This window comes from Tamandua tetradactyla, chromosome 13, assembly GCF_023851605.1.
Source record: "Tamandua tetradactyla isolate mTamTet1 chromosome 13, mTamTet1.pri, whole genome shotgun sequence".
Lineage (NCBI taxonomy): Eukaryota > Metazoa > Chordata > Mammalia > Pilosa > Myrmecophagidae > Tamandua > Tamandua tetradactyla.
Window position 1 is genome coordinate 82,194,575 of NC_135339.1, and position 21,587 is coordinate 82,216,161.

Genomic DNA, 21,587 nt, shown 5'->3' on the forward strand with positions numbered 1-21,587 from the left:
ATACAACCATACATATAAAAAATACATAATGTGTATGATGGTCATCCATGTTTTAAAAATAGAAGAGCAGCACATGAACTGTCCACTATACCAGGTGACACCAGGGCAGGAGGACCTAGAGTTACGTATCTGGGAGGTGATGAATGCTGAAGGGCAGCCTCAGGCCAAGGATGGATTACCCAGCCAGGGAGTGGAGAAGCTGCAGGACCAGAGGCTCCAGGCTGGCAAGCAGGGTCCAGGTTTCAGGAAGTCCATAGCACTAGCAAGATAGGCTGATGTCTCTCAGTGACAGAGAGTGTTTACTCTTTTCACTCATTCTGTTGTTATGTGTTCAGAGCCCAAAGGAGAGAGCTGTGTGCATTTGGTCAAATACACTACAGAGCATCTTTCCTTAAGGTTTTCTCTTTCCTAGGGACTCTGCTTGCTAATTAGGCTTTTACACGTAACCAACCCCACACAACGGTGTTAGTTAAATGACTGACTTCTGTTTTCTGCACACCTGCTATCAGAAAGATTTAACTAATTAATCGAGGCTACACATTAGAATCACATGGGGAATTTAGGCCAAAAATACGGATGCCAAAGCCCCACCCCAGAGATTTTGGTTTAATTGATCTGATGTCAAAACATTGGTATGTTTGAAAAACTCCTCAGGTAGATTCCTACTGGATTAGAATATACATACAACCTACTGGTAGCCAGGATTGAGGACAGCTGATATGAATATCTGGAAAATTTTCAATCAACTAATCTATGATTGTAAAACAGTTATGAAAGCATTATTTTCTTCACCTCAGGCAACGTGATTCGTTAAAAAATAATAAAATAAAAATTAATGAAATAATTCTCAGAACATACTGTCTATGTAGGACACGTTTATCTATTCATTTTTGCTAAGAAAGTCACCATATGGCTTAATTCAACAATAAATTTGAAACCAACGGTTTCACTGAAGTTGTTTTTTTTTTAATCGCCTTCTTGTCACCAGTATCTTCTTTGTCTAAATCACATCACAGAGATTTGTTGTAGAAATCACTCCTCTTGACACTTACTTTGAGATATCTGGGTAGCCCAGAAGGCATGGTACTTACAGAGAAAATTCCAGGACATTTTGTCATCATGGGACTTTCTGTGCTATGGAAATTCAAAGGAGAAATCAGTGTGTGCTAGAATGATTAGTAATGTGGAACGCCTTCCTTCCTGCTTTTGGGCCCTCTCTCTGGAGAAGGTTAAAAGTATTTTCTCATTTTCTTGTCTCCTATCTCTTACCTGCCTGCCTTCTTTCTTTCTGTCTTCGCATATGACAAGGCAGTAAATGAGTAGAACGACTTACTGATTTATAGTACTGGGAATGTAGTTAAAGGTCATTTAATTAATCACCATCTGAGCCCAAGATAGGACCAGGAGCGGGACTGGAACTCTGAGGCCTGGCTCCCACACTCCATTCTGTTCAAAATACTACCTGGCCTTTCAAGGCCAGACTAAACTCACGATGCTCGGGAGCAATTCCTCCTTTCACAAGCGCTTCTCCAGCTATCACATCTTTGCCAAACCTTATCTTTTCCACTTCATTTTTTCTTTTAAGTCTTTTCAGACCCATTCGGCTTAATTCAGCATGTAATAGTTTCTGTACTTGCTCCCTTCTCTTCAGTTTAGACTCCTGTGCTGCTAATCCTTGTGCAGTTTTTATTGTTCCATGTTTCTCATTGATGTGCATTTATTGAATGCCTGTTGTCGTCAAGCATCGCAAGGTTCTAACTCAAAAAGAGAAGACATCTGCTCTCAGCGGAAGACTCCGCAAGCCCCTTAGAGCTGGGTCTCTGCAGACAGCTCAGGCTCGCACGGCACGTGCTCAGCACCACCCTGGGTGATTTGTCTCGCTGGATTTAGGAATTCGGTCTGGCTTTCCTCAGGGCTGGTGAAAGGAATAAATCACTCGTCGGCTTGGTCAAGGGAGGCCCTATGAGAGGGTGCCCGCTAGGGGCTTCGGCCTGTCTCAGCCAAGCTCAGGTCTCGCCCGCTGTCAACAAGAGCAAGAAGGCGGGCCCGGGCGGGAGAGGATTCTGAGGAAGAGGGAAGGAGGAGAAGTAGGGAGGGGGAGCGCGAAGAAAGGAGCCGGAAGGAGAAATCCGGGAGAAACCCCGAGAGAATGAGCCGGAGAAGGGCGGGGGTGTAGGGGAGTAGGAGGCGGAGTAGGAGCCAGGTAGGGGGAGGTGCCAGAGAAGGGGCGGATCCTGGGCGGAACCGGGGGAGGAGCCAGTGAGGGGTGGAGCCTGGGGAGGGGCCAGGAAGGGGTGGAGCCGGGGGAGGAGGCCTCGTCCGCCGCCGCGGCCGCTGCCCCGGCGCGTTGTCCTCGCGCGGGTCGGGTCGGGCGGGGTGAGTACTCTCTCAGCAGCTTCTCTGAGGCGCTGTCCCTTCCAGAGGAGCCGGTTCTGGCGGCCCCGGCCGACGAGGACGCCCCGGGCGCCTCCCGCGGGCTGTCGCCGCCGGGACCGGGGGATCTGCCGGACGCAAGCGCGCCCGGACAGCCGCCTCTCTCGGCGCCCGGGGCCGGCATGGAGCTCTTCCAAGCCAAGGACCACTACATCCTGCAGCAGGGCGAGCGCGCGCTGTGGTGCAGCCGGCGGGACGGCGGCCTTCAGCTTCGGCCCGGTGAGGCTGGCGGGGCTGGGGGAGAGGGGGGCGCGGCCGGGCCCCTCCGCTAGGAGGAGCCGAGCGGGCGGGCGGGATGCGAGGGCCGCCAGCTGTCATTGTTTCCTGACCGGAGGGAGAGGGGCCTTTCGGCGAGGACAGCGCCCTCCCCGAGCCCTTGCCCCACCTCTGCGGGAGAAGAAAGGACTGGCGACCCTCGTCGCTCCCGGGCTCACTTCCGCCTCGCGATCTCGGCGGCTTGGTAGAAGGGCACACCCGGACCCAGCCTCTCACCGGCCGGTCGGGTTCTGGGCCTCGAGGACCGCGGCCGCAGGTGCCTCCTCGGCCCTTCGCAGCTGGTAGCCCGTTTTCCCCTGAAAGTTCGAGCGGGGTGCGCTCCGGTGGGAAGGCCGCTTCGATTCTGGGGTGACCGAGTAGTGTGGCTTCTTATAAGCAAAGTCCTTCGCGAGAAGTTCTGGGTTCTAATTCCGAAGTCAGGCCAGAAGAGATTGCGCCCGTTTGAGTGGAACGTTCTGCGGGAGAGTCCCTCTCTAACATCTCTGTGTGCCTGGTTCCTTATTGTTAAAGGTGTGACTTCATTATGGTTCCCTCACAGGCCCCCCCGACTTAAAGCATCTTTTCTTTGATTTAGTATTACAATTAAGCTGCATTGAAATGTTAAAATTTTAATATTTGGGAGTAACTCGATATTGTGCGATACAAAATGTTTTGTGGGCTGATGTTTGGGTGTCATGTACGTTGTTAGATACCTAAATCCACAACAGTGAGTTTCTTTAGGAAAACTTGTTTACAGTCTTGGCCTAAACAAGACAAGTCCCTGCCCTCAGAGAGCTAACAGTCTAGAGGGGTTCCTTTTTGAGGGAGTGGGTGGTATCTCACCTTTTAGGTTGTCATTCCTTTCTCCTGATCAATTCCAAGATCCTTTCACTTTAGGAAAAGTGTGAGAATAAAGTTCTTTAAAGAAATAGCCAGAGAATTTCAAATTTACTTTTAAGTCTTCTAGGTAATCTAGGCAAAAGAATGATATGTTGTTGAATTGAAATGTGCAAAGGGTTCAAATGAGCTTTTCATAAAAAAAGCAGTGACTGTTGATGGGTTGGTGTTAAGAACCCCTTAATATTTATCTTCAGCCTCTACAGTAACTTTGCAAAGCAGGTGGTAGTATCCTCTTTTTCAGGTGAGAGGGAAGGTGTGAGAAGTTATGCTGATTTGGAGCAGTTTCACCACCTCCAGAACATTTTCTAGCAGACCCTACTGCTTTGTTATAATGACCTGCTAATTGATTTGCCAGAGCAGTGAATAACTTTTTTTTTTTTTTTTAAGGCTCTGGCTATTACATTTTATTTCCTCTAGTTAAAATAGAGGAGAAATGACTACACCTGGATAAGGTTCTTGATGATGTTGGGACAGAAGTTGTAGATAGGCTGATTTTTGACAGTCTCAGTCTCGTGTCACCTGTGTTTTTCCTTATCTGACTATTTGCGCCGCCCCCCCCCCCCCCCCCACTTACCATAATAAGTTTGCAGTTTGAAGAAAAGTCGATTGTATAATTTCCAGGGCTATGAGAAGAGCCAGCTCCTTGGATTCTGAAAGCTTAGACTTGTAGAGCTAGGTGGAACTTGAGATCATCTTCAGTTTATCTGACTGATACACACTTTTATGTGCCTCATTTTCCTTAATTATAAAGTGAGGGTTGGGTTTTTTTTGTAGTCCTTTACTCGTACATAATGAAAATATGTTTAAAAACAATACCTATCTCTTAAGTGTTCGGTGTTTAGGGGACAAGAATTAACATATCTCATGAAAAACACTCAGGAAATCCTTAGTGGTCACTTGTATATTTGAATAGTGAGATGAGGCATATCTAAATAGGGTGGATTTGTTGCTTCCATTTCTTTCTCTTAGGCTTCAAGATGGACAGATATGAACCAAGATGGTAAAACTACATGATGTGGGGGAAGGATTCTGGAGTTCTCTGAATAGGAGGGATTTTCAGCAGATTACTTATCGTTCTGTTTGGTTTGTGTTAGTTTCTTGTACGCAGGAGGGGCGCCAGTCCTAATGACTACTTGGGGAGAAACAGCTCCCCTGAAGTTAAGTAAGTCAACTCTTCTGGAATGTGGGCTAGTAACTTATCTTTAAGTGGAAAGACTATTATGCCCATACTACTGAGCTAGAAAAATTCACATAGCTGAACAGAACCACAGGCCCAAGCCTTTAAGGAATATTCATGGGGTAACTAGGGCCCAAATTTTGCATTAAGCGATTTGGTTTGGATTTCTGTTTTTTTATCTAAAGGCCATTATCAGAACACAAAAAACTTTTTTTCTGAGTAAAAAAATGACTGTAGCTTTTGCAGTTAATTTCCTCAAGCATAGTTCACTTCTTAGGATATACTAGACCTTCAACTGAAGTAGAACAAAAGTCTAGAGCAGGGAAGAGACCATTATGTTTCAGAAGTAATGTCCATTTAATCTTTTAGGTGTTCAACTATAAGCCAGTGAAGAAAGAATCCCATGCACTTGACTTCACATTATAGCTTATTCTAGCCAATATTCAAGATCTTTTCTGAATAATGGCTGCTTAATAATAATGTCTTAATTGAGTAAATGCTTTTCATTTCTGATCTTTTTCTGTATTTGGAATAATCTAATTATTGAACTTTCTTCCCATGCTTTTATGGCTGGTTTTGCTATTGTTTGTAGTGACAGATCTTTAAAATCTTATATTGTTATTGGCAATTCAGCTCAATAGATTGCTAAGCTGTTTTCTTTTCCAAGAGAAAGTATTATAAGCCCAAAAAAGCTTCCAGGTGTTGTGGTTTTTACATTTTTTTGTGACTATTGAACAACCTGAAGTGGGATTTTTTTTTTTTTCCTCAGCCTGGAATGTTTGTTACTGCAGTACCTTTTCCTGAGTAAATCATTCTGTAAGATCCTGAACAGGTGCCACTTTTATTGTGTTTCCAAACACTTTATACGCTTAGTATACTCTTCGATGATAGCCCTTAACTGTGTTGTATAATAATAATTTGCTTACTTCTTCCCCAGTGGACAGGGCATTCCCCAAGGACAAGGACAGTATATTAACTCACCTTGATCTCTCCATACTTTTAGAATGCTGAGAACATAGGCATTTTTCGTTAAGTTGAACTGAATTAAATTTAAGTCCAAGTGATTTCTTAATATCATTGTCTTAAATAATAGAAAGTTGTGTTTGTTTATTTTAGGCCCTGTTTTGAATATCTTTTAATTGGAACAGAAAATCTCTGTCCACTTAGGTGAGGAAATGTGAAGGTTGCATTTCCTTTGTGCTATTTCTCTATCTGATTTAGCTTCCTTTTTTTTTCAGTAATCTTTGTGGTAGCATTCCTTATAGTTTTCTTCTTTACTGTTTATATTTTCTTTTCAGTTTTTCCTTCTAGTCAGGGAAAAAGTTATTTTTCTGCTGTTTCCATTTTTTTTCTTAAAGAGTAGTGAGTGGGGTGGGCCACAGTGGCTCAGCAAGCAAGAAAGTTTGCCTGCCATGCCAGAGGACCCGGGTTTGATTCCCGGTGCCTGCCCATGTAAGAAAAAAAAAAAAAAGAGTAGTGAGTGATGCTTATGTCTATTGCAGACTGATGACACCAGAGGAAAAATATTTAGTTTGTTTTATTTTCTATGAGGAAAAAATGATAAAGCACAGTGTAATCATCCAGTAGTTTCCTGAGAGTGGAATTTAATAAATGAGAGTAAGAATTGTAATTTAAAGACTTAAAAAGGAATATAATACAGCCTACTGTTGGGAAAGGGTGATATGGTCTTATCTCTTCAGTCTTAAAATTGCTTCCACTAGTCCTCGTGGTCTTGTCTGATATGACAGTGTTATATGATTTACTTCTGTGTGCTGCCTCATTCTATTCTGAGACTGAGTGTCCACAGAAAGACCTCAAAGCATGTCATAACCATAGCATTCCTAAGTAATTGAACCATATGGAGAGAGGTGATACTCTGAAAGATGAATGCCAGGGAATTTTTTGGGAGGGGATGTTAGCTATCAGGGCTTATGGAAACAAAAAATTTTACAGTTCTCAGAATTTATCTTTGATAATTAAATTATTTTATGGCAGGTCATATGAAGTTAACTTTTTTGCATAAGAAATTTTAGGTATAGAATAAAAATCTACATAGAATACTTATCTCTTTTGAGGAATTGAATTTTACGAAACTATTTATTTTACATGGAGTTTTGTGTCACCTGGGATTTACTTTGGGGAAAAAAAAAGACTTTAAATTTTACCCTTTTAAAAAATCTTGTATGCTAAAAATTCATGAAGTACCATATCAAAATATAACAGGACATGTTAATTTAAAAATGAATTATTTGGGCGGTGCAACGGTAGCTCAGTGGCAAGAATTCTCTTCAGCCAAGCTGGAGACCTGGTTCAATTCCCAGAGCCTGCCCATGCCAAAAAAAAAAAAAAGATCTAAAAAATGAATTATTAATCATATTGCAAAAAATCTTTCTAACCATTTTTGTTGAATAACCACATTTTTTTTTTTTCCCTAGTATCTGTAGCCTTCAGTTTCTTTAAAAATGTCTTATCAATCTTACACCCTGAACTACTTTATACTCCATTTTTTGTATTACTAACAGCTAGCTGTTGGGTTGAATAGGCCTGTATGATTGTTTTATGTATGCTTATTTTCATGCATGCAAGATAGAAAAGAAATTTCTTTCCAAACTCTTCCCTGCCCCCCTTTGGTAAAAAAGTATATATATGGGTCTTTCTAAAGTAACTAATGACAGTTTTTGGAATTGAGTTTTATAGATTGTGGGAAGCTTTTGTGTATATTTTGTCTACATTGGCAGCTGAGTGATTAAAAGTAGCTAGTGATAATGGCTTATATTTGAACATTTTTCTGAACCAGACGTTGTTCTAAGCCCTTTACATGTATTGTTTAATTACATCCTCACAGTAACCTCAGGAGAAGTGTTCTGTTATTCTTATTTTACAGGTAAGGCAACTGTGACACAGAGAAATAATTTGACCAAGTTCACAGAGTTAAAAGAGAGAGCCAGGCTTCTAACCTAGTATTTGACTAAAAACAAAATATTCCTCAATGTTGGCAAAAATGTTTTATAAATCTTTTTGCCTTCTTGACTACAAGATTATAGAACTTAGATTTTTTTATGGGTAATATCTGAAATCTCTTTAGTTATCATAAACATTTTAGACTATATAGAGAATAAACTAGCCTCTCAAATGTCAAAATTTATTGAGGAATGATATATAGAGTGAAATTTCTGATAATGGAACTTCTGATTTGTTCTTTGACCTTATATCTTCACTGACTCCTTTTTTGCAAAATTAATTTATCTAATTATAGGAGGCATTGTTATATAATAGATTGACTAGTTTCTCCAGCTACAGTCAGTTTAACAGAGTTCTCTTAAGCTTTCAGAATGTCTGCAGTTTGGGAAGGGTAGATCTTTGAGCAGAAACATTGATATGTACTAGACAGGAACTATTTTAGCCAGTGATAAGCAACCTGAAGCCTTTTCCAGTCTAGCTTTGCAAAAGTCCTAGATCCAGTTTCCTGGTCATCTCTCAGAGCCTACAAAGCAGAGAGGAAATGAGAAAAGTCCTTGAGGGCAGCCTCCTTCAAAGAGAGGAGGAACTTTATGGGAATCTTTGGCTCCTAGAAGTTTGTGTGATGGCCAGGATTTGCCAAAAGGCTAACCTGAGAGGAGAGGCTGTCTCAAGAGCCTTCTTAGTAGGGCGTGCAGGTGCCAGAACTGACCTGACATTTGGCTCTTTGGGAACCTGGCCACATTAGTGCTGCTCAGGAAGCCCCCCTTACTTGGCTCCCCTTATCCCACTTATCAAGCCTCACATAGCCCAAGCAGGGAGAGGGAGATGCAGATTCATCCCTTTATCTTTAGCTTTGACCCACAGTAATTAGGCCTTCAGTAAAAGTTGTGTTGAATGAACTGAAATAATTCTAGTTCTTGTTCTACCCTGTATGCCTTGAGCAACTCATTCCATCTGTGTTTTAGCTTTCCTGTGTGTAACGCAGGAATGATGGTAATTCCTACCTCATAGGAGCCATTGAGGAGTTTAAATGCAAAATATGAGAAAGACTGCCTCTTACCACCTTAAAAAAACCATCTTAATTTCTCACTATAATTTTATTCATAAAGGTGGTAATCTAATTTTGAAGACTGTGGGATTCAATACATCTGTTTGCTTTTTGAATGAAAATAAATGGGATCCATAGACATTTTTATTTTTCCTAAACTGGCACAAGGCAGGAAAGTTTGCTTGTTGCTGATTTTGACCCTATTGATTTATGATGGAATTGACTGCTGTATTTGCAGATAGATATTAAACCATTGGAAATTAGTTTGACTGTGCTGTTGATTTGGTGCATTCTCAGAACCATAGTCCCAAACTCATTTTGGTGTGGTTTAAGGGGTTTAAATGTGTCAGAGCTTTACAAGATGTATTGTTATCTCACTTTTTGTTAATTGTGCTATTTCTGTTGAAATATGTTTTAAAATATAATGTTTTTAAGTCTAGCCTTGCAAATGCAAGTTTAGGAAGTAGCAGTATGGTTATAGAGCCCTTAACAAATCATTACTCATTAGCTGGTCTAAATCATTAATCCTTGTATGTCAACTGACCATAATTAAGCTGAGAAGAACATTACAGTCAGGGTATATTTAGCAATACAGGAAAATAATACAGTTGTTTATTGTTAGTGACTAATGACAATACATTATAGTAAGTAAAAATGCTTAAGTAGTATTTTTAAAGTTAGATTAAACACTGAACATTTAGCACTATAGTTCTTTCACAGCACATGCTGGTAGTATCTTAATTAAATCCATGTTCTGTTAGGATGACTCATTTTGCGGTTGCTGTGAGACCCTTAAGGGAGCTGCTTCTGTTCACCAAAAAAAAAAAAAAAAAAAAAAAAAAAAAGACATCCACCCAGCCTTGCTTGCTTTGGTGAGGCTCTGGAGTGAAATACAGGTTGATTTTAGATCAGTGTTCCTTGGTATTATTTCATTTTAATTTAAATTTCTTTTAAATTTAACCTTGCATTTTTTTTAACTTAGCAGTAGGATATTTAAATATATGTATTCTTTTAGAATCTCATCCTTGAAATAGCTTTTCACTTTGTTACACTGAACTTCAGATTTTCACTGTATTTGTAAAATCAGTATTTACCTTTTGAGATAATCATAACATCTAACTGAAATGTTTGGAAATTGTAAACATGCCGTAATGCTTTTATCTTTTTTTAACATGTATAGTATCATTGAGATATATCACAGTATGATTATACATTACTTTTATGCCAGATATAAACGTTCTTCTCACTATTTCCAGCTAATCCCCCCTCCCCCCATACACTCAAACTTCATGTGGTGGAGGGACAGCTGTGGTTTGCTGAGCAAGGAGTTTAGTAGAGTAATACATTGCTCTTTTCTCTTCTGGGCACCTGTGTGTCTCAACTTCCAGGGTACACCTCTGTCATAACTGTGGCATTTATTTCTTTTTACGCTTTTCAAGTGCTCCCTTTTTTCAAAGAAACAGAGCTCTCCCCTTCTCCCCCATCGAACTAATTTAGTGTTATCTTACTTTCTCCTTGACATTACATTAAATCTTAAATCCTTTAAAGTTATTTCAGCAAACATTTATTGAAGACTTGTCTCCCAGGCCTTGTGCCAAAGTAAAAAGATAAATAAAACACTGTCCATGCCTTAGTGGAGGTTGCTGTTCGTTAGAAGAGACACACTTGATTCTAGACACTGGATAGAGCTATAAAGAGTTTTCTGAGGGAGATTTGAATTGAGTCCTAAAGTTTGAGATCCTGATCTTTTTTCCCCAAGATGGTAAAAATCTATTTTTCTTTCCTAATAACAAAGAAAATGGGAAGAAAGGTGTTCTTTGATTTGAATCTAAGATGTTCCTTTTAGATGTAGTCTGTTATATCCATCTATGGGAGTGGAAAACTGGGAGACACTGGCTTTTGTACTACTGGACTTTTATAGACGTTTCTTTTGTTTCACAAGAAAAATTGCTCTTCATTCTAACTTAGTGCTAAAAAAAAAGGAAAAAAGTTGAGAGAATGAATAAAACCTAACTGGCTAAACTGTTGGAATCGGCACAAGTTTTTGCTCCCCACTGTGCTGTTTGATCCTGAAGCAGCTCTTCATTTGAGGCCAAGGAAAGTAGCAGATCCTAGACTCACTGGTAAGTTGAAGGCAGAGCTTTTTGTTGGCAAGGAGTGTGCAAACAGTCTGAGATGGGAGAAGAAAAGTTAGGAAATCAAACGCCAGTTGGGAGAAAGGTTAAATCTATTTCATGACTGAAGCAGTAATTTTATGAAGCTCTCTTAAAGGTTCTAAAATGAGAGATTGAAAATACCAATTGATAGCACACTATTCATTCTTTGATTTAGTTCTCAGAATTGTGTTTCTGAACACTAAAATGAAGGTTTGGGGGAAAGTAGTAGTTCAGTGATATAACCCAAGACATTGCTTTGTTTCTTGGGTGATGTGTTATGAATTTTTTATCTAAGGATTTATTGAATCCTTGTTTGAATTGAATGTATCATCAGTTTTCTAAGTTGATGAGTGTGGAAAGTTTTAAGCTGTGCTTCCTTTCATTTATTCCTTAGCCATAATACAACCTATACTTCATTTCATTTGTTCCTGAGCCAAACTTGTGTATCACCTGTACTGATATTCCAAATGTACTGTGAAGTCATGATTTTTACTGTTGCATAATTATGTCTAATTTCCATTAGGTCTTCTCAGGCTGAAGCCTAATACCATTGTCTTACCTTTCATGAAAGTCTTTTTTTTTTAATAACCATCCTCTTGTTCTTTTTTTGATTAGTGCTGGGTCTTGAGATGCGACTGGTAGAACTTTATGTTCCAGGTAGAGGATCTAAACAATTTTGGATATTGTAGAATTGTAAAAAATGTTTCTAATATCCTTCAAGATGATAAAAACTTTGTGGTCCCCTTGCTTGCATTGTAATTTGATCCCTATTTCAATAGAAGCATCACTAGAAATTCTTCGTTCCCTTTCCTAGGTGATAACTAACAGATTTACAGTGCCATTAATTTTTTAAGTATTCTTGGGATTATTTTTTGAAATGTATTTCCTTATACTAGGTTAGACTGAGATGTCTGATTTTATGCTAACTCATCACGTTGAGATCTTCATGCAGTTTTGATATTTTATTACATGAGAGTTTAAAGTTCTATATCATAGGTACCATCTTTAGATAACTATAAACTGCTAATGCAGGTTCCACACAGTGACCTATAATCTTTTAGACCAGTAATTCTCAACCTGGCTGTAAATTAGAATCACCTGGGGGAGATTAAAAAAAGTCTGTACAAACAATCCCCCTCTAACCAATTGAGTTAGATTCTCTAAAGCTTGGAGGGCAGGCATCAGTATTTTATAATGCTCCCAAATGATGATAAACAGTCAGGGTTCATGCTGGAAAGTGACTACCTACTAATTTTTCTAAATTGGATTAGATCTTTAGTTTGCTGAATGTTGGGAAACAATTATCATTAGAAACGTCAAAGAAACCTGTATCTAGCTTAGTATTTAAAAGATGGCTCCTGAATGAAATTACTCCTTAACCTCTTTTTCCTGGTCTAATTAAATTCTTAGAATTGAGGCATGGAAGACCTAACAATTGGAATTTTCAGTTCTTTGTTTGAGAACCTTTTTCCTCATTGGTATTGATGATTTGTCTTTTCAGAGCAATAATATCCTTCGTTTTAAGCAGGAAATGAAACTTGGGTCTTATTATGATAAATCATAAATCATGGCACCTTTTTTGAAAAAAAATTTTAGACAAACGAAATTGTTTATGAATTTCAGCAGTTATGCAAAACACAGACTTGTTCTTGGTCTGAGAGAGCCCCTTCACTCTGGGCTCTTGGAATGAATGACTCATGCTTTATACAGACACACAATACTTAATCACTTGTTTTCTATGTACCAGGAAGAGGAGGTATATGAAAATAGAAGCCATGTACTGCCAGATGGATTTGAAATAAAAATGGAAATGTTGACATAGTGGTCAAACAATTGAGTTTATGACAAAAATTTATGTCTTTAAGGTGTATTTTACTTTAACTATTTCACTAATTAAAGTTTGGCATTATTTTTTAAATGCTTTACTTTTATAATTTATAAGCATTCTGTTCCTTATTAGATAACACTGATGATCTTACATTTTTAAAATTGAGAATTTTTTGAATTTTTTTTCCTATTGGAGTATATCTTTTGGGGGGAGGCTTAGAAAGTGATATGTTTTTTGAAGCAGTTCAGTTACATAGCTGTTTTTTGTGGAAGGATGGTATAAGCAGCAATGGCCGTTTTCTCTTCCAATGCCTTCTGCCTTCAGAGTAGCCATTTAATATGAGCAACCATGAGGCTCTACTACTAAGCATAGTCAATATGCCTTGGCTAATAATATCTATAAATATTTCCTATATCAACAGACTCTGCTTGTGCCAACTTGTTTATTTTCTTAGTGAAGAGTAACAGATTAAAAAAATTTACATATTTTGAGATGAATATTTGTACTAGATAGGAAAGACACAGCACTTATCTCTATTGGTATGAGAAACCACGTGCACCTGCTAGAGATTTTAAGATAATTTAAAATTGCCAAGAATTTTTAGGTATATCTTTCATTATGAGAAATCACAGTCATCATTTACTATATTTATTGAAATATAAATTTTTTTTAATTAAAAGCACCAGTATAACATAGACTGATATTTTTGGACTTCTTTTAAAAACAATAAAATGTAAGAGTTAGTCATTTTACAAGTCAATGAAAGTAAGAAGTTGGTAGGAGAAATCCATTTTCTGATTGAGTTTTTGATGCTTGTTTTATTCATTTGATTTAGTAACTACTGATTGAGGACCTACTACATGTCAGGTACTGTACTAAACCACAAGTACACAGTAGTAAACAAAACAGGCAAAGAAATAAACTGATACAGGGATTGAGACATAATGGTCTGTTTTTAATTGGTTAGTTTGAAACTTTTTGCATTTAATGTAACTATTAATAATTGGAGTTATTTCTGTGTTTTTCGACATATTTTCCACTTATGCATTTTTCTTTTTTTTTTTTCCTATCATCTTTTCCTGTCTTCTACTGGGTAGTTCACATTTTTGTCAGATGTCTTTCTGTGGTGATTAAAAGTTATGGACATTTTATTTATATTCTTCTGTGGTTTCCCAAAACTTGGGACCCAGTATTCATTTTCACATACATAATTGAAGTTTATCAATATCTGTGTCTTTTTCCAAAGCATATTTTGACCTCCCTTTATACTTGACCTCTTTTAGATTCTCCCTCCCTCCCATGAAGAGGGTCAGGGAGGTTAGGAAGCTGAAGATCATGCTTGATTTACCATTTGGATCAGAATTAGCTTACTGAGACAGTATGCTCAGTTCTGAGCTGTATCAGAGCTGCAGATCTGTGTTTCATATTCAGAAGAAATAGAATTCTAGGAGCAGATCTAGAATTCATAAAGCATGTATACCCTGAGATGCACCTACCATAACATTTGATAAGTAAAAAATCTCATTTGAGCAGGTTTTTTAAAAAAATGCTTTTCTTTTTTCTTTTTTAAGTCATATATAGACTCTTTTAAAAATTTGTGGGGAGATTATGGAGAGGTAGGAACCTGACATTTTAAGTGTATATATTTTCCTCAACTTCAGCTAAAATTTACTGAACATTTACTGTGAGCCAAACATTGTGCTAGGTACTTTCCCATAATTATCTTATTTAATCATCATTAAAACCCTGTAAGCTAGGTGGAATTCCCATTTACAAATGATGAAACCAAAGCTGAAAGGGATTCAGAGACTGTCAGGGTCCTGCAGGAGAGCCAGGATTTTTCACTAAGGACTCTTGACACCAGGTGTAGTAGGCTGTTTCCGTATCACATCTGTTGTCTAGTCTTCCCACTCCAGAATCAACCCTGAGCCATTCTGTGTGACTCTTATCTGTCACTTGGATCTCTGGCATCAGGCTTGCCCTTAAATGTCCATCTTTTACACAGCTATTCTAATGTTCATTCTCAAATGCAAATCTACCCTGTCTAGAGGAAAACCTGAATTTGCTATCTGTTGTCTTCCTGATTTGGTCCCTGTTTAGTTACTAAACTGCATTCTTACAGCTTCCTGTCTTATATCTCATGGCCCAGCAGAAACGAACTGCTTTGAGTTATCATTGCATTTAATAAATATTTGCGTGCTTGTGTTATACATTGAGCAGCTTGCTAGATGCTGGGAAGGTAACAGCTTATTTAAGGATCCAGATGGCAAAGGTCTTTGCCCTGCCCAAGGGTCCAGGGCAGTGGGGATAGAGAGAAGTGAGAGATTTATCAGACATTGAGGAAATAGAATCAATAGGATTTGGTGAGGAAGAAAGGCATTTTTGGATATCGCCCAGATTCTGGCTTGGGCAAAATGGATGGTGGTGATCTCAAAGCTCCATTTAATGTAAAATGAAAATATTACACCAGAGAGCATTTGGCAAGGAAATTTATGGTGTTAGAAGGTGTATTGGAAATAGCCCTAGACTAAGAGTGGGAAATAGTGTTCTGATTTTAACAAGCTGGGTAATGTTGGGCAGTCAACTCTGCCAGCTTTGTTCTTTATCTGAAATAGTAAGTTGAATTTAATTTTGCTACTTTAAATAGCTCTGTGAACTCTTCCAGCTTGATTCAATGCAAGTTGTTATCTCACTTCAACTTGCTTCTCGTTTTGGTGTCGTTCATTCATCTGTCCATTCAGCATTGTGGAGCCTGGTGAGTACCATGCACTGGGAACATAATGCTAAGGCAAGAGTAAGTCTTGATGAGCTTTTTGTTAAGTTATGGAGTCAGGGCAAGTCACCAATTAGGTACACTAAACCAAAATAAAATTTCCTCATGGAACTATGTGCAAGGTTCAGAGATTGTCAGTTTTACTGGATGGGTGGAGTGGGAAATGTGTCATGGAAGATCAGTGACCCTTGTTCTGAGTGTGGAATGAAGAATGAATAGAAGTGGGTGGAGAGCAGCATTCTAACCCAGGGCACATGGAAGATTATGCTGCTGGGGGTGGGAGGGTGGGGAGGCAGGAGGAATGTAGACACGTAGGGCCTTACAAACCTTTCCAAGGAATTTGGATTTTGTTCCTAAGGCTGTGAGAAGTAATGTGATCAGATTAGCAATGTTTGTATTTATCCCTTTTTACTACCTAATGTATTTCTTTTATAATATAAATGTTAGATAAGTCGTACTTTAAGACTTATTTGAAAAATAAGGATTATTTGAAGTAAAGGCAGTACATTCTAATAAACAGAACTGTTCACCAGGAGGACATAATAATCCTGAATATGTATATGCCTGACAACATAGTCTCAAAGAATAGAAAGCAAAAATTAAAAAGGAAAAATGGAAAAAAATAACAAAAAGTATGTGTGTTTTTAAATATCTTCTGCAAAAACCAGTAGGTCAAGCAATCAAAAAATTTAGCAAGTCTGTAGAGGAGTTGAACAAAATAATAAACAAGGTTGATAGAATGAACCCTTACCCCAAAGTTAAAAATTTTTTTCTAATATTGAGATCTGTAGTAAGAAATACTTTTTACGTCATCACCTAGTGAACACTTACATATATGTATGCACCAGAAAAAGTTTAATGAAATGACATTTACATACACTTATATATATGTATGTACCAGAAAAAAAAAGGTCATGAAATGTGCAATTTTCTATTTTCTGTTCTACTCTTTTTCATTGTAATGTTGATCTCATTATATAAAATAGATTTCATGGCCTACTAATGGATAGACACTGTTCTTCTTAATATAAGCAGTGAGTTTAAAAAGGATACGTGTTCTTCAAGAATGCATGGAACGTTTACAAAGTGACTTTCTGATTCCCCTTGCCATACTGCCTTGCCTTCAGCTCCTCTGTTTTCACCCTGTCCTTCCCCTTACTTCAAAGATAGACTTTGATTCCTATTTTTACTGAGTCAGGGCCATCTAATATGCTCATCTCCCTCTTTACTTCATTTCTATATTTATTTACTTCATTTCTATATTTATATTTTCATCCTTCCAGACTTAGGAAAAAATATAATTTCTGTCCTACTTTTCTAGGGTTAATACCCTGTACTTTTGATTTTATCATCTCCTGCTTTCTTTTCTTCCTCCAGTACCTCTTGTCATATTTCTATTCACACATTTCTCCTGACCATCCATCATGAACTCAGTCTTAATGGCTTTAAATGGTTCTCTGGACCTCAGTGATTATGAATGACTTATTTTTAATCATTAGACTACAGAACTCAGTTTTTTAAAAAACTTTTTATTGAAAACATCCTTTTAGGGTTTTTTTATAAGTTAAACTTTTATTTTCGTGAAAGGATGATAGTCACATGGTTCCAAATCCTCAGGAGAGGATAGATGTTTCAGTGTTATCTTTGATTTACTCTCTGCCTATCTTTGCTATACCTTCCCTTGGTGTGTTATATGTTAGTCGCTTCTGCGTTCTTCCCCCACTGCCAGCTCCACTCTCCAAGTTAGTTCTATGTCATTTCAAGCCAAAACTCTTGCAAAACCTAACTGGTTTCCCTGTTCCCATTCTCCACCTTTTTAATTGTTGTCAGCCTAATTCCTAGCTATAATCTTGCTTTAGTTATGACATTGCCTGCCTGCCATGGACTTGGGGAAATACATTAGATTTGCGTTCAAGTCTGTCCATAATTGGCCTCCATTTATTTTTCTGATCTTATCAATTCAAATCCCCGGTGTTCTGTTATCTAGATGTTTGCACCTTTATTTTTATTTCTTAGCCTGATCCAGTACCTTGTTCCTGGCGGCTATTTCTCTAACTACAAGACAAACTCTAGAACAAACCTTTTCCTTTCTTTCCTTTGCATTATTTTTCTTGCTGCCTTCCTATGCCCAAAGTTCCACTTCTGTGTAATTGTTCCTGACTACTTTAACTCTTAACTTTTTCTTCTTCCTCCAAACTCCTAGAGTTCATTTGGTCTCCAGGAGATAGACTCTACAACTATGGTCTGCTCATCAGAGGGCAGGCTGTAGAGTTAGGGTAGCCAGATCTGCTTTCCTTAGCAGGGTGTCAGTGTTGTATGTTGAGATTTGGCCTGCCTGATACAGGGATCCTGGTTCACTATTTGGAAGGAAATCAGTATTTTTATTCTATACACTAATATGAATTCTAGTGCAGTTAATTTTTTTTAAATTCTGATTTTTCTGAAATCAGAAGGAAAGATAGACGATAAAGATTGAGATGGTATAATCTAGGCATGCCTAGAGTGTATAATGATAGTGACTAAATGTACAAATTTTGAAAATGTTTTTGCATGAGGAAGAACAAAGAAATGTCATTACTGCAGGGTGCTGAAAACAGATGGTAATTAATATTTTAAAATTTAAACTTACGTGTGAGACTAAAGCAAAAAATGATTATTTGGTACAAAATTTATATTTTGACTAGTGCATTTCCTAATCTAACTTAGGTAGATAGTTTGGTTGAACACCGTAAGTATGTGGAACCTTGGGTAGGACATGAGATTTTTTTGGTTTGTCCAGAGTGATGCCCCGATGAATCTCAGAGTGATTTGATCAGTGAATGAAAAAGTATTTGCAAAGTCCCCTTCAGGGAATGGTGAGAAAGGGGGAAAATTCAACTTCCCCAAGTTGAATTCTTTTTATTCTCACAAGCAGTGCAGACAACCAAAGCAATACGCTGAGCCCCCAATCTTGGGGTTTGTTCATATGAAACTATACCGCACAAAGGGTAGGTCAAACCTACTTAAAATTAGGCCTAAGAGTCACCCCCAAGAGAACCTCTTTTGTTGCTCAGATGTGGCCTCTCTCTCCAGCCAACACAACAAACAAACTCACTGCCTTCCCCTGTCTACGTGGGACATGACTCCCAGGGGTGTGAACCTTCCTGGCAATGTGGGACAGAAATCCTAGAATGAGCTGAGACTCAGCATCAAGGGATTGAGAAAACCTTCTCTACCAAAAGGGGGAAGAGAGAAATGAGACAAAATAATGTGTCAATGACTGAGAGATTGAAAACAGTCAAAAGGTTATCCTGGAGGTTATTCTTATGCATTAAATAGATATCACCTTGTTATTCACGATGTAATGGAGAGGTTGGAGGGAACTGCCTGAAAATGTAGAGCTGTGTTTCAGTAGTCATATTTCTTGAAGATGAATGTATAACGATATAGCTTTCACAATGTGACTGTGTGTTTGTGAAAACCTTGTGTCTGATGCTCCTTTTATCTACCTTATTAAGAGATGAGTAAAACAAAGGGAATAAAAATAAATAATAGGGGAAACAAATGTTAAAATAAATTTAGATTGAAATGCTAGTGATCAATGAAAGGGAGGGGTAAGGGGTATGTATGTATGAATTTTTTTTCTGTTGTCTTTTTATTTTTCTTTTTCTGAATTTATGCTAATGTTCTAAGAAATGATCATGATGATGAATATGCAACTATGTGATAGTATTGTGAATTACTGATTATATATGTAGAACAGAATGATCATAAGTTAAGAATGTTGGCATTTGTTATATATTTTTAAAAAATTAAAAATAACAAATACAAAGAACTAGTAAATGCCTAATTGATACTGGATAATAAACAACTTTTTTTAAAATTTGTTCCCCTATTATTTATTTTTATCCCATATGTTCTACTCGTCTGTTGACAAGTAGATAAAAGGAGCATCAGACACAAGGTTTTCACAAACACACAGTCACATTGTGAAAGCTTTATTATTATTCAATGATCATCAAGAAGCATGGCTACTGAAACACAGCTCTACATTTTCAGGCAGTTCCCTCCAGCCTCTCCATTACATCATGAATAGCAAGGTGATATCTACTTAATGCGTAAGAATAACCTCCAGGATAACCTGTTGACTCTATTTGGAATCTCTCAGCCATTGACACTTTGTCTCATTTCTCTCTTCCCCCTTTTGGTGGAGAAGGTTTTCTCAATCCCTTGATGCTGAGTCCCAGCTTATTCTAGGATTTCTGTCCCACATTGCCAGGAAGGTCCACACCCCTGGGAGTCATGTCCCATGTAGACAGGGGGAGGGTGGAGAGTTTGCTTGTTGTGTTGGCTGGAGAGAGAGGCCACATCTGAGCAACAAAAGAGGTTCTCTTGGGGGTGACTCTTAGACCTAAATTTTAAGTAGGCTTGACCTATCCTTTGTGGGGTGAAGTTTCATATGAACTAACCCCAAGACTGGGGGCTCACCCTATAGCTTTGGTTGTTGTGCTGATTTGAAAGGAAGTATGCCCCCTAAGAAAGCCATGTTTTAATATAAATCCCATTTCATAAAGGTAGAATAATCTCTATTCAGTACTGTATGTTTGAAACTGTGATTGGATCATCTCCCTGGTTGATGTGATTTAGTTAAGAATGGTTGTTAAACTGGATTAGGGGATGACATGTCTCCACCCATTTGAGTGGGTCTTGATTAGTTTCTGAAGTCCTATTGGAAAATGAGAGATTCAGAGAGAGCAGAGAATGCTGAAGCACCACAGAGCAGAGAGTCCACCAGCCAGTGACCTTTGGAAATGAAGAAGGAAAATGCCTCCCAGGGAGCTTCATGAAATAGGAAGCCAGGAGAGAAAGGTAGCAGATGATACCATATTCGCCATGTGCCCTTCCAGCTGAGAGAGAAGCCCTGACTGTGTTCGCCATGTGCCTTCTCACTTGAGAGAGAGAGACCCTGAACTTCATCGGCCTTCTTGAACCAAGGTATCTTTCCCTGGATGCCTATGATTGGACATTTCTATAGACTTGTTTTGACTGGGACATTTTCTTGGCCTTAGAACTGTAAACTGGCAACTCATTAAATTCTCCCTTTTAAAAAGCCATTCCGTTTCTGGTATATTGCATTCCGGCAGCTAACAAACTAGAACAGTTGTCCACACTGCTTGTGAGAATAAAAAGAATTCAACTTGGGGAAGTTGAGTTTTCCCCCTTTCTCACCATTCCCTGAAGGGGACTTTGCAAATACTTTTCCATTCACTGATCAAATCACTCTGGGATTCATCAGGGCATCACTCTGGACAAACCAACAAAGTCTCATGTCCTACCCAAGGTTCCATGCACTTAGGGTGTTCAACCAAGCTATCTACCTAAGTTAGATTAGGAAATGCACTAGTCAAAATATAAATTTTGTACCAAATAATCATTTTTTGCTTTAGTCTCACACGTAAGTTTAAATTTTAAAATATTAATTACCATCTGTTTTCAGCACCCTGCAGTAATGACATTTCTTTGTTCTTCCTCATGCAAAAACATTTTCAAAATTTGTACATTTAGTCACTATCATTATAAACTCTAGGCATGCCTAGATTATACCATCTCAATCTTTATTGTCTATCTTTCTTTCTGATTTCATTTATGCCCCCAGCCCTCCTCCCTCTATCATTCTCACATTCAGCTTCATTCATTGTTTTAACATAATTGTATTACAAGTAGGTAGTATTGTGCTGTCCATTTCTGAGTTTTTATATTCAGTCCTGTTGCACAGTCTCCATCCCTTCAGCTCCAATTACCCAATATCTTACCCTGTTTCTATCTCCTAATGGTCTCTATTACCAATGAAATATTCCAAGTTTATTCACTAATGTCAGTTCATATCAGTGAGACCATATAGTATTTGTCCTTTTGTTTTTGGCTAATCTCACTCAGCATAATGTCCTCAAGGTTCATCCTTGTTGTTACATACTTCATAACTTTATTCTGTCTTACAGCTGCATAATATTCCATCGTGTGTATATACCACAGTTTGTTTAGCCACTCGTCTGTTGATGGACATTTTGGCTGTTTCC

General features: G+C 38.4%; 1 protein-coding gene across 5 annotated transcripts in view; it reads left to right on the forward strand.

Annotated features, from left to right (window-relative positions):
* The first annotated feature begins 2,468 nt into the window (after positions 1 to 2,468).
* The window catches only part of INPP5F (inositol polyphosphate-5-phosphatase F), a 162,254-nt gene continuing 143,135 nt past the window's right edge, over positions 2,469 to 21,587 (forward strand). For 2 of the 5 annotated variants that reach the window (XM_077126195.1, XM_077126199.1), the window contains exon 1: positions 2,470 to 2,652. In XM_077126195.1, coding sequence (XP_076982310.1) covers positions 2,556 to 2,652 — 97 coding nt within the window. In that variant the 5' untranslated portion in view covers positions 2,470 to 2,555. Of the gene's footprint in view, positions 2,653 to 21,587 lie in introns of all 5 variants that reach the window. The other 3 variants (XM_077126194.1, XM_077126193.1, XM_077126192.1) reach the window with 3 other exon arrangements.